Here is a 12,867-nt window from a genome sequence, read left to right on the forward strand (position 1 = left end):
GAGATGGCATGTCCGTACTTGGCACATGAGCATGGCCAAGGACAACAAGGCCGTGGTGGCGTTCAGGAGGGCCAAGGACAACAAGGCCACGGAGGCTCATAGGAGCAGGAGCAAGAAAATAATCACCTGCCAGAGAGGATTATCAAATTGATGGGAGTGATGAAGATTAAGTTGAAATACTTTATTATTTTTCTCAGTTTTTTTATTGAAGACTCTGTAATATCGTTAAGAAATTATAGTGTGGTTTTTAAGACTCTGTAAAGATAATATATTGATGATAATGTCAAGATTTAGTCATCGTTTTCAGTTCAGCAGATATTTTTTATTTTAGTGATTTGTGTATATTTTTAGTGTTTTGTGTGTATATATTTTGGTGCTTTGTATATATATATATATATATAGTGCTTTGTATTTTATTTTTTAGCTTATGTATATTTGGTGATTTAATTACATGTTTTGGGGCTTTGAATACATATTTTTTAGGTGTTATACATGTCTATGTGCATGTTAATTTTTGAATCGTTATGTTCTTTTATTTTGAATTATTTGGTGTATATATGTTATGTGTATGGTGATATTTAAGTTCTTTCTTTTCTATTTAGTTTTCCAATGACTTATGTATTTGTGAATTGTTACTTATTGAATGTAAAAGAGGAGTAAAAAACACTAGTAATGACTGAAATTCTACATGCATAATACAATAAGTTCCTTAAAACACTAGTAATGACTGAAATTCAAATGTAGAATACAAGTGATATATGTTTTTATGACAAATAGAATTCTATACATTAAACTTTCTAGCAGCCGGTACTTCATCATGCTTCTTCATGTTCTGTTTCAATGTCTGAAAATATAACATTTCCATGAATCTCTGTGTTCTTGGGTTTCTTTGAACTTGATGCAAGTACAATGGACATGAGTGTCTTGTTTGCAATCTTTTTGTAGAAGCCTTTTGCCCGCTTTGGTTCAATCTCTTTGTATTCATTCAAGTGAGGTGTAAGGATTGCATTTGAGTATTTCACCCTTAATCATTGAAGTTGTGCTCTCTATCCCATCTGAATCAACAAAAAATACAGAAAAGGTTAAAATAGTTGCAGGTATTCCAAGTATTTAATATTTATTTATTAAGTGCTCTGTGTGTAATTTTAAGTGCTTTGTGCATATTTTATAAATCAGTGTATATTTTTATACCCCTAAGTGTTTTTTTATGTATACTTAAGTGCTTTGTGTATGCCAATAAGTGCTTGCTTCCCTTTCACTTAGTGAAACCTATCAACCATGGTAAGAGGCACTCAATCAGTCTAGAGGCATTATACACAAGCTCCGATACATAAATTCTCATGATACTAAAATGCAGCCGTGCAAGTGGAAGAACTATAAATGCAACAGATGAACTAGTCCTAAGAAACATAAACAATATTACACACATGCTCTATACATAAGTGCTCTGATACTTAATGTTTTGGGTAAGTAAGATTATGAATAAAAAACGCTCACCTGAGCTTTTTATACTTCTAATTAAACATCTTTAACTTGTGAAAATCACTTTTCTTCTCTTTTAAATATGGTTATATCAGAAAAATCTTCGTATAACGGTATCATTCTAGCTGTTTCAGCTATATCACTTACTTCTTTTCTAATTGACCTATGCCAAAGCAATATTTCATCCAGATTGGAATTTACAGTACAGCAGTTTGGCAACATTATAAAGAGGTGCTTGACTCAGAATCTAAAGAACTTTTGTGCTCAGATTGATAAAATATACACCTCAAATCACCCTCAACCACATTTCTACTTTTGCAATTTGATAAAATATAAACCTCAAATCAAATACAAACACCGGAAGCAAATAAACATACCGCTGCCTATCACAAAACCTCTGAGCACTAAACTTAAAATACATAATTAGTGCTTAGCACATCTTAAGCTAATTAAATCATGAACAAAATCCTAAGCAAAATTTTTAATTAAACACGTATACAAGTTGCTTCCAATACAGTTAAAACCAAAAATTAATACAAACTTATTGATTTGCAAGTGATTTAGTGATAATCACTTTACAAAAACTAACTAAAAACACATGCATACAATATATACGACTCACATACCAATTTTTTAGTGCTCGAGATATGTTTTTTTTTAATATTTTGCTTTGCCTTCTACTGGATCCTGATACAAGAAAATATATCACTTAAAATCACGCACATGTAGCACATAACAACAGATTAGATACCTTGAGTATTTAATATTTATTTATTAAATATTAAGTGCTCTGTGTGTAATTATAAGTGCTTTGTGCATATTTTATAAATCAGTGTATTTTTTATACCTCTAAGTGTTTTTTTATGTATAATTAAGTGCTTTGTGTGTGCTAATAAGTGCTTTGTGCATATATCTAATTATATTGGTGAATAAAACAGTTCAAAGAGCTTGCAATTAAGAGAACAACTGATTTCTTAGAGGTAACTTATGTATTTATACAACTACATACATGGTGTTCACTTAAAACCTATATCTAGCAACAGAATTATATAATGTATATCTGATTTGTGTTTGATCTGTCCACAAAATGCCAAAAGTACAATATAGGCACAAATCAGTGAATATGTTTCTTACCTTCCATATGCATATTACACAGGAAAGACCTTGCTTCCCCTTCACTTAGTGAAACCTATCAACCATGGTAAGAAGGACTCAATCAATCCAGAGGCATTATACACAAGCTCTGATACATAAGTTCTCGGGATACTAAAATGCACCTGTGCAAGTGGAAAAACTATAAATGCAACAGATGAACTAGTCCTAAGAAACATAAACAATATTACACACACGCCTCTGATACTTAAAGTTTTGAGTAAGTAAGGTTATGAAACAAAAACGCTCACCTGAGCTTTTTGATACTTCAACTTAAACAACTTAACTTGTGAAAATCACTTTTCTTCTTTTAGAATGTGGATATATCTCTCAGGGGCTGAAAACATATATATCCTACCATTTCAGATCACACTCCCCCTCAACCACATTTCCACTTTTTCAATTTGACAAAAAAAAACACCACAAATCAAATGCAAACACAGGAAGCCAATAAACATACTGTTGCCTATAACAAATCCTCTGAGCACTAAACTACAAATACATAATTACTGCTCTGCACATCTTAAACTGATTAAATCATGAACAAAACCCTAAGCAAATTTTTTAATTAAACACGTATACAAGTTACTTTCATCACAATTAAAATCAAAAATTAATACAAACTTATTGATTTGCAAGTGATTTAGTGATATGCACTTCACAAAAACTAACTAAAAACACATGCATACGATATATACAACTCACATACCGGTTTTTTAGTGCTCGAGTTTCGTCCAAGCACGAAATCTGCAGAAAAACAAAGTGTCTAACATCAGTGATTCGTAATGATGAATCTATTTACATAACTACTCAAATTTAAAGTGATTCGTTAGAGTAGTGAAAGGAACAATGTGTACGAACAGTCGAACACTTACAAGAACAAATTGAGCAGCGTTGAGGAGCGTTCAACAGCAAAACACGGCGATTGAGCAGCGTAGTTGAGAGATTTTTGTGATTTGGGGGTGATTTGCTAGTGAGAGTTTGAGTGGGTAACGGTGTATGGTTACGTTTGATACTGATTTTAATTTTTAAAAACCGTCGATGTCCAGGATGTTTATGTTATTGGGCCTTGTCCTAATTTTAAGCCCAGTATCTATTTTTGTTTTAAGCCTGGTATCTAGTTCTCACCACTTAAAGTTCTCATTAGAGTAGCCCTATATATATATATATATATATATATATATATATATATATATTTTAAAGAGCTCCAAGTTCACAAAACTGGAGTATTTGAGTTTAAAATTGGATAAAATCTAATTATAATTATTTTATTTTATTTTTATTTTATAATATTTATAAATATCCGACAATATTATAATTATGTTCCCCAACATGATTAATGATTATTTTTCTAAACCACGTGACAATATAATTTACAATGTAACTCGGTCAATGATTTTAATAATTGTTTAAGTTGAAATATGTAGTGAACAATTAATTGATCATATGTTTATGATTACTTATAAATGATAAATTATATAAAAGCAAAAGATAATATTATTTTCTATAATTAAACTAATTATGTCAGGTATTCTACTACTCCAGTTAAAACGAGACAGAACCTTCTTTTTTTTAAATAACACTAATTTTTCTGGTCAGAACAAATATGCGCGTAAAAACGAAAGCAATGGACAAGGGAAGTACTGATGTTGTTATAACTAACCTTTTTGGAAGCATCAAAAGGACAAATCGGTACCATCACCGATCCATATCAGCCCGAATTTATGCATATATATTAAATACCGGTACAACTAAGGTGGATTGGACATAAATATGGTTGAACGATATGAATGCACACCTCACTCTGGTACCTCAGTTGAACACAAAACAAGCGTTGAATTAAACTCTAGTTTATCCGCTTCTTCCTAATAAATGTCACAACTCATTACCTTGCAATTGTATGCAAATTAGTTCACAAAGGAGTAGCCCTAGTAGTAGTAGAAGAGTTGATTAACGTCCTCTCATATCATAATCAGCTACTTAGTTTTGAACTTATCATATCTGCTGTCTGCATCATCAATCTGTATTTCATTTATGGTATCTGCATCATCAATCTGTATCATGTTGAATCAGTTTCTACGGATAACTATAAACTGGTTTTGTTTATAAGCTTCCCTGTTACATTCACATCTCCTCTCTCTACGACTATGGGCGGAACTGGGATCAGAGTGAATCCGGTTCCTGCCTACTGTTTTAAAACAAGGGAATTTTAATCCAATATTGTAAATTTTGAAAATAATTTGGATTTGTCCCCCTTGATATATTTTTGGTCCCTGCTGTACTAAAATCCTGGTTCCGCTCCTAACGCCAAACACGACAAAAAATATCTGACCTTTTTAAATATTACGCACAGAAGGTTAAGATAAAATAAAAAAAAACACGAATTCTGGAACAAGAGGGGATTGGTATCCGTTCAATTGTAGTGTTATGTTCATGGATGGTTATCTGGCAAAGACCTGTCGACAACAGAGAAAGAAAATTTGATGTATTTCATTTCCATGTATATAGTAATTTATCCATGTACAGTACAGAAATGGAGGTGATCATGAATTGTAAATTGACTTTAACATATATCATCTTTATTTTAACAAGTATGATGTCTCAAAAGCTCCCCTCTTCTGTTGTTGGGCGCCTCAAATAATAACGTAAGCTATTAGCAAGAACCTGCCAGTTTCATATAGAGCACTTCAAGCCGACGGAAAGGTAAAAATATTCTTTAAAGACTATACATGATATCAGCATATGTAGTTATCAAAAAATACTATTCAAAACACATGTAACATGATAAGATCTTTTACCTGTTGAAGAGGTTTGATGAGAGGTTTGTTTCTGTAGTTGACATGGAATTTTGCCTTGGCCAACAAACCCTGAGTTGAAATTGAAAACATTTGTGAAAAGAGCACAACAGCCAAAATGCAAACGCATAAAGTATATAACAGGTGCAAGATATTACCTCTGTATCAAACTCTCCTGATACAACATTAACATTAATGTCAGTGACGATCCTGACAAGGTCCACAAGTAAACCAGGGCGATCTACTGTCTCGACATATAACAAGCTGCATAATCAGGAAAATTTGCTGTGTTCATGTCTCATACTTGTACAAGTACATTGATATGCATGACAAACCAAACCTTGATGTTAACCTTAAAAATCGTCGAGCTTACTTATCACTTATTGGATGCTTAACTCCAATTACAATAAAAGGTATATAAAATATAATATAGTCAAATACCTTCGTTCAGGGCCATCGTCCTTAACTCTGATGTGAGTTACAATATCAATATCAACCTGAATGATTACGGCAGAAAAGGCATAATGTACATGAGAAAAAATGAATATCTCATCTAAAAACATGAACATAGATAGGCATAACTGAAAAGATTTGAACTGAGTTTGGTTGATTGGATGTTTTACGCATTTAATCCAAAAACATGTATATAGATAGGCATAACCGCAGAGTTTTATAATAGATTTGGTTGATTGGATCTTGTAAGCATTTAATCAATATTGCATTATTGGGCCTATAGTATACTGGGTTTACTTAATTGTTCTGAGAAGGATCATACACATCTATTACTTCTGAAATTTAATCTAGTTGTCCATTGCAAGTTTGCAACTAACAACCTTAAAGTTGCAAACTTGTATTTTTTGCCAATTTTAACATGCTTCCGGCAGCAAAGTGTACTTAGATCTATGTGCATGCTTTCCATACCTGTTCACTTGGTGGCAAAACTCCAAAGGCAGCACCCATCGCTAATTGCCCACTGGATTCCTGTCATGATTAAATATCGAATATATCTAAACTTAAATAAGATAAAGTTATGCCACAGGTGCTACTCGTGCTAGTACGTATTTTTTGTTTAGGAAACACATATATAAAGATTGAGTACCGGGTGATATTCAAGCAAATTGTTGATAATTGTCAAACGAATTGCCTCAAGCATTTCTGGGTCCTCAATTTTTCTACCATCAGAGCTGCAAATAAGTCGGCCAAATTATTATTAGCATAGAACATTTATTCTAATAACCCACGTTAAATTTGAAATAGAGAAATACTAATCCTATAAAAGAACATCCACACATCAGATATAGATGCATAAGTCCCTGGGAAACCTTAAATTATCCAACATTTGATATATATTTCACTTCATATGGATTAAATAGTCAAAACTTGAGACAGTGAAAGTCACTAATTAAATAGTCCACTTTTAACTTTTAAGTTTTATCTAAGGATGTGCCACAAAATTCCCACAAGTTAACTTTTTCCCCAAGATATAAGTGAAGTAGTAGTAGTATCATATTTCAAGGAATTGTAGTATTGTACGGAGTCCCAGTAACATAAATCTGAGTACACAATCGACTTGACAGCTTAACCTCTAGAGAGATAACTTTAAAATCTTTCCATTCTACTCCACAGAAACTACATGAATCAAAGAAACATTAACTAAACTATCAAACAAATCGAACATAAATTTGGAAAGGGGCTCAAGTCTGGAATTGCAGGCACAGCAGGAAGCTTACACTTTAGTGATGGAGAACTTGTTGTGCTTCCCAGAAGAATCAAGAAAGACCTCTGCTTTGACAACATTAAGCCCAAGATTTCTAAGTGCCCCCATCTAAAATGACATCATAAAGCATATTAAAAAAGTTGAACAACAATCTGAATATCAGGTTTACAGTGTCGTTAATAATTAAAAAGCAAAGATATAATTAAACGATTTCATACTGTGTCAAGGAGAGCCCCAAGTCGATCCCCAAAAGTAATCTCCACAACTGTTGCATCTGGATCTGAATCCTGGTCTATTATTACTTTAGGCGTTGGGATTGCATCAGTGTCTTGAAAACTTCCATCCTGCTAAGACATATCCCTTTAATCATAGTAATCAAGGAACAAAATTATTTTCATTTATATGACAAGGTGAATAGAAACAATTGTATTAATTCTTCGATGATCTATACTGTATAATACCTCCACAGCCGTGGCAGATGATGCTTTTACAATAACTGTACTTGCTGACGAAGACAATCTGGAAGAACACCATCAGAAATACATTAAGTATAGGAACTACACTGATACATTATACAGCTGAAATTCAGCTAATGTCACGGACTTCATCAATAATGCATGCGCTAATAGTTTGTTAGTAAATACGCTATCGATTGTGTCATTGTGTGTACTAATACTGTAATTTGTATCAAATCAGTCATTTCAGGTACAGGCTCTTGTACTTCTTTTGCAAAATTTGCTTTCTCTAGCATTCAACATATAACATCTGCAAGTAGCAAAACGCCAAAACCAGAACAATCTCGAAAAAAGTTTGGAAGTTGGACATGAGTCCAATATTATAATTGGCTGCCTGGGAACAATACTTTTGGAATAATCCATCTTAAGGAGTTTACCCACAATCCCAAACAGGAAAAAGTCAATCAGCTGAATTTTGATTAAAATATCTAAAGTATCCAATCATTCAAATAGTACTGGTAAAAAATCTTGCTAAAATTCACTCACACTCTAGCAACTGAACAAAAGGACTTGAAGCTAGAATTTTCCACTAAATAGTCAAATATTCTCAAGAAAAAAGACAAATATTATTTCATAGCTCAATTCAGACATTTTTTTTTTTGACAATTTAGACTTATGTGTCTTGCAACACTTCTCGATGAGCTCGAGTCAGAACACGGGTGGCGGGGACAACAGAGAATAAACCCACCACTTGGGCTATCCAATCACCCTCAGCTCAATTCAGACATTAGTACAGACAAGAACTAACAAGCTAAGTGTACCTTATCTTTGGTGAAATGCACGAGTGGATTAGTTGGTCAAAAGAAGAAGCTGTGCTAAAAAGAGAAGGTCTCGAAATGGGCTGGACTTCAAGAGCTTTCAAGTTGGTGTAAATTCCGAGAGTACAGCCTGAAGAAGCCATGGCCACAGCCATTTTGGTAGGCGAGCTCAAGCAAATTGTAGTAATGATTAATGAAGGCTGACAGAAGTTAGGAGGATGAGGTACTTTTGGTGTGTGTACCAAAAATCTAGGATGGCAGTAAAATTTGTGAGGACTCTATACAACCACTTGGCATGGATCATGGATCATGATCTTGTTGTCTTGTTCTAGAAGTATACGCCATTCCCATAATATCAAGATGGAAATATTTTTATCACATTATCTATATGCTCCTCTACTACTTGCTCTTTTACCGGGATAGTTTTCTTTTTAAAGAATTGTTATTGAGAGGTCGTTCATGGGGCGTAAATCCAAGTCAATTGACACGGACATTAAAAAAATGAGAAAAACATGAATGAAACTAAGGAGTGGTGTTTAAGAAATACTGAATGCATTTGATTTATATAATCACTAAAAGTTTTTTTTTTTTTTGATAAAACACTAAAAGTTTATTGTATTTGAAAAGTTTGGAATGGGAAAATAAGAGATGTTTAAAATGAAGAATGTAATCATGAGGTAGAGAAAAGAAAAAGAAAATACCACATAACATTATTTTATATCTTATTAAATAAGTTAGAAGCATAAGGGGTGTTTGGCTACCACTTGAAAACCCAAATTGTGCGCTTACGAGTTAAAATCACTTATTTGTACCGTTCGTCTAGAAAGTTAAAGACTACTTATAAAAAACTAAGAATACTAGATTTTGTTTCGGGGCTTCTTACTTCTTTTTTTTTCAAATACTTAAATCACTTATAAGTCTTAATTTAATTCTAACTTCTACTTCAATTTTTTACTTATGTCAATATTTTAAAATAAATACTACACAATAAAATAAAATAAGTCCGATAATAAAATAATTTCTATAAGAATTATATTGATTAAACTTTTTTAAAATATTTATTTTAGTATAACATAATAATTAAGTTAAAGGTTATTTAATTAAATAACATATTATTAAATTTAATACTAATATTTTCTCCTACTCATTGATATTATTTCTTATATTTTTTATTAAAAAATAGTACAATAATATGTAATTTATTTGCCAAGAAAGTATATACATCTAAAATTACATTCTTATACGTACCCAAAAAGGTAAAATGGAAGCACATCTAAACCCGTGTTCTACATTTTTTGTTTGACAAAAGTAAGAGGGCTTCCGCAATATCATTCACTTTATTTTATTTATAATAAATCATCAATCAATATATATATATAAAGGAGGATGCGGGCGTCTCTAGAATTGCTCGATTTGATTTTTCTTAAATTTCGGATAAAAAATATAATTATAATTCAAAAAATCACGTTCAAGAATTCTAAAAGTAATACAATTCTTTTCTTATTAAATTCTAAAGATGATACAATTCGGGCGTCTCTAAAATTGTTCGATTGAGTCTTCTAATTTTTTTTAGATTTCGGATAGAACTATAATTATAATTCAAAAAATCAGGTTCAAAAATTCTAAAAGTAATATAATTCTTTTTTTATTGAATTCTAATGATTTTACAATTCTTTTCTTATTTAGTTTTTCTTATTAAATTCTAAAAATGATACAATTCTTTTCTTATTTAGCAATCCTAAAATAAGTAGGATTATATTTAATATAATTCTTTTCTTATTGAATTCTAATGATTTTACAATTCTTTTCTTATTTAGTTTTTCTTATTAAATTCTAAAAATAATACAATTCTTTTCTTATTTAGTAATCCTAAAAGAAATAGGATTATATTTATTCAAACTACCAATAATAGATAAACTACTGTTTATATTTAATATTTGTAAGATAATATGTACAATTTTTATTTTCGATAAGATATATAGAAGATGTAGTTGAATTTTATATTATAAAATTCTATTTTCGATAAGATATATAGAAGAATAATCTAATACTATGTCCGTAATCACATGTGTGTTCGATTCAGTCTTATAATTTTCTTAAATTTCGGGTTGAAAATAAAATTATAATTTAAAAACTAGGTTCAAGTATTGTATAGATAAAAGGATTGCAAAAATAGTACAATTCTTTTACTTATTTAGTAATAATAAAAGAATAGGATTCTATTTATTCAAAATAACAATTATTGAAAAAATATAATTATAAAATACAATTCTTATTTACAAAAGTTATAAAATTTATAATTATATTTTATTAATTTTTTTCAAATTATATATCTAAAAAATAAAAACCAGCATCTTCCAGAATCTCAAATGATCTAAACAGGTTCGTAGCCGCTAAACTCACGTCTTCCATAATGGTCAATAAGATAGCATCTCTATCATGAAAACATCTTTGAGATCTTCACAACCTCATTCAATGCATGGACTTGCAATTATTTTCGATAATAGTTGGATTCAATCTTATATTTTTCTTGAATTTTGAATAGAAAATAAAATTGTAATTCAAAAAATCAAATTCACGGATCTTAAAGGTAATACAATTCTTTTTTTTTTATTGGATTCTAAAAATAATAAAATTCTTTTCTTATAATTTTTTTAAATTTCGGATTGAAGATATAATTATAATTTAAAAAATCAGGTTCATGATTCCAAAAGTTAATACAATTCTTTTCATTTTGGATTCTAAAGGTAATACAATTCTTTTCTTATTTATGAATCCCAAAAGGAATAGGATTGTATTTATTTAAACTGACAATCATAGATCAAATACAATTTATATTTAAGATTTGTAAGGTAATACGTACAAGTTTTATTTTCGATTTACTCTTATAATTTTTTTAAATTTGGAGTATAAAATAAAAGATTGTAAATATTATAGTCATTAAAAAAACTAATAGCAAAAAAATTAGAACCATACAAGAATAATAATTTTTAACTAATAATAGGAATCATAGAATAAAAATAATTAATAAAATAAAATAGGATATATAAATAGGAATCATATATTGATTTTATGATAATATAAATGATTCCTTATTAGTATTGTGTTTGACGGGCACGGGAGGCGACCCAAACCAATTTTTATCTAAATACTAATAATTTTTCTATTAGTATTATGTTTTACGAGAAAGTGGCTAAAATAATTTTTTTATCTATGTTATAATATATATTTTTTACTAAAACGGGACCACGGTTCAAAATAATTTTTATCCAATCATAATTTTTAATTTTATCATTATTAGAATAATTTTTATATTTATTTAAACTAACAATCATTGATAAAATACAATTTATATTTAAGATTGGTAAGGTAATACGTACAATTTTTATTTTCGATTTAGTCTTATAATTTTCTTAAATTTCGAATAGAAAATAAAGGATCGTAAAGATAATAATCATTAAAAAAAACTAATTGCAAAAAAATTAGAACCATAAAAGAATAATAACTTTTAACTAATAAATAGGAATCATAAAATAAAAATGATTAATAAAATAAGATATATAAAATAGGAATCATATATTGATTTTATGATACTGCAAATGATTCTTGATTAGTATTGTGTTTGACGGGCAGGGGAGGCGGCCCAAACTAATTTTTATATAAATAATAATATTTTTCTATTAGTATTATGTTTCACGGTAAAGTGGCTAAAATAATTTTTTCCTATGTTATAATATATTTTTTTTGTTAAAACGGGACCACGGTTCAAAATATTTTTATCCAATTATAATCTTTAATTTTATCATAATTAGAATATTTTTTATTAATATTGTGTTTGACCTTAAGGAGAGACTCAAGCTAATATTTAAATTATGATATTTTGTTATTAGTATTGTATTTGACAAGAGAGCGGATCAAACTAATTTTGATCTAAATTATAGTGTAATATTTAATTTTATCGTATAAATAATAATTATGGATTAATATTGTGTTTGACGGGAGGGCGACTCGAACTAATTTTATTATTAGTATTGTGTTTGACAGGATGACCATTTAAACAACTTTTTATACTAATTATAATATTTTTTTTATTAGTGATATATTTAACCAGAAGATGACTCAAAATAATATTTTTGCTATTATAATATTAATTCGTATCAAAATTTATAACGCCGCCGCGAAGCGCGGGTTTATTCACTAGTATAATCATAAATGAAAACCAAGAGAGATATCTCTCATACTTGTTTCCCTTCCAATCCTATCTAGAAATTTTGCTATCATTTTATTTTTATTTGACACATTCGCTACAAACTTCATTATATCTATATTCACCACTTCATTCTAATTTTATTTATTAAAAAAACATTGATTCTACTTTTTAAAGTTAAACGCAAATTGATACTTCACTAAAATGTCATTAGAAAACGTTTAAAATTCAATTAAACTAC

The 12,867-nt window shown here is 29.7% G+C and overlaps 1 protein-coding gene and 1 long non-coding RNA gene across 3 annotated transcripts; both read right to left on the reverse strand.

Annotated features, from left to right (window-relative positions):
• Nucleotides 1-667: 667 nt before the first annotated feature.
• LOC108199088 (uncharacterized) lies at nucleotides 668-3,838 on the reverse strand. Of its 2 annotated transcripts, XR_010285934.1 has the most exons (5): nucleotides 3,510-3,838; nucleotides 3,344-3,381; nucleotides 2,617-2,671; nucleotides 2,109-2,169; nucleotides 668-1,055 (listed from the first exon to the last, which is right to left on the reverse strand). It is a non-coding gene; the product is annotated as an uncharacterized LOC108199088 (long non-coding RNA). The 2 variants fall into 2 exon arrangements; XR_010285935.1 differs by lacking the exon at nucleotides 2,109-2,169.
• Nucleotides 3,839-5,106: 1,268 nt separating this feature from the next.
• On the reverse strand, nucleotides 5,107-8,824 carry LOC108193562 (ACT domain-containing protein ACR11). The gene is made up of 10 exons (XM_017360271.2): nucleotides 8,423-8,824; nucleotides 7,608-7,665; nucleotides 7,365-7,490; nucleotides 7,160-7,254; nucleotides 6,529-6,613; nucleotides 6,351-6,410; nucleotides 5,871-5,926; nucleotides 5,588-5,693; nucleotides 5,433-5,501; nucleotides 5,107-5,298 (listed from the first exon to the last, which is right to left on the reverse strand). Exons 1-10 carry the CDS (start codon nucleotides 8,572-8,574, stop codon nucleotides 5,236-5,238), a joined length of 870 nt encoding a protein of 289 aa, XP_017215760.1. The 5' UTR covers nucleotides 8,575-8,824; the 3' UTR covers nucleotides 5,107-5,235.
• Nucleotides 8,825-12,867: the final 4,043 nt, after the last annotated feature.

The sequence above is a fragment of the Daucus carota genome, chromosome 7 (genome assembly GCF_001625215.2).
Source record: "Daucus carota subsp. sativus chromosome 7, DH1 v3.0, whole genome shotgun sequence".
Classification (NCBI taxonomy): Eukaryota; Viridiplantae; Streptophyta; class Magnoliopsida; order Apiales; family Apiaceae; genus Daucus; species Daucus carota.

What these genes read in the sequence shown, in the direction of transcription:
- LOC108193562 (XM_017360271.2), bottom strand. Translation starts at nt 8,574, where the DNA reads ATGGCTGTGGCCATGGCTTCTTCAGGCTGTACTCTCGGAATTTACACC. An exon ending in TGCATTTCACCAAAGATAAG is followed by an intron (nt 7,666 to 8,422) that starts GTACACTTAGCT and finishes GTGTTCTTCCAG; the next exon opens with ATTGTCTTCGTCAGCAAGTA. An exon ending in CAGGAGAGTTTGATACAGAG is followed by an intron (nt 5,502 to 5,587) that starts GTAATATCTTGC and finishes ATTTCAACTCAG; the next exon opens with GGTTTGTTGGCCAAGGCAAA.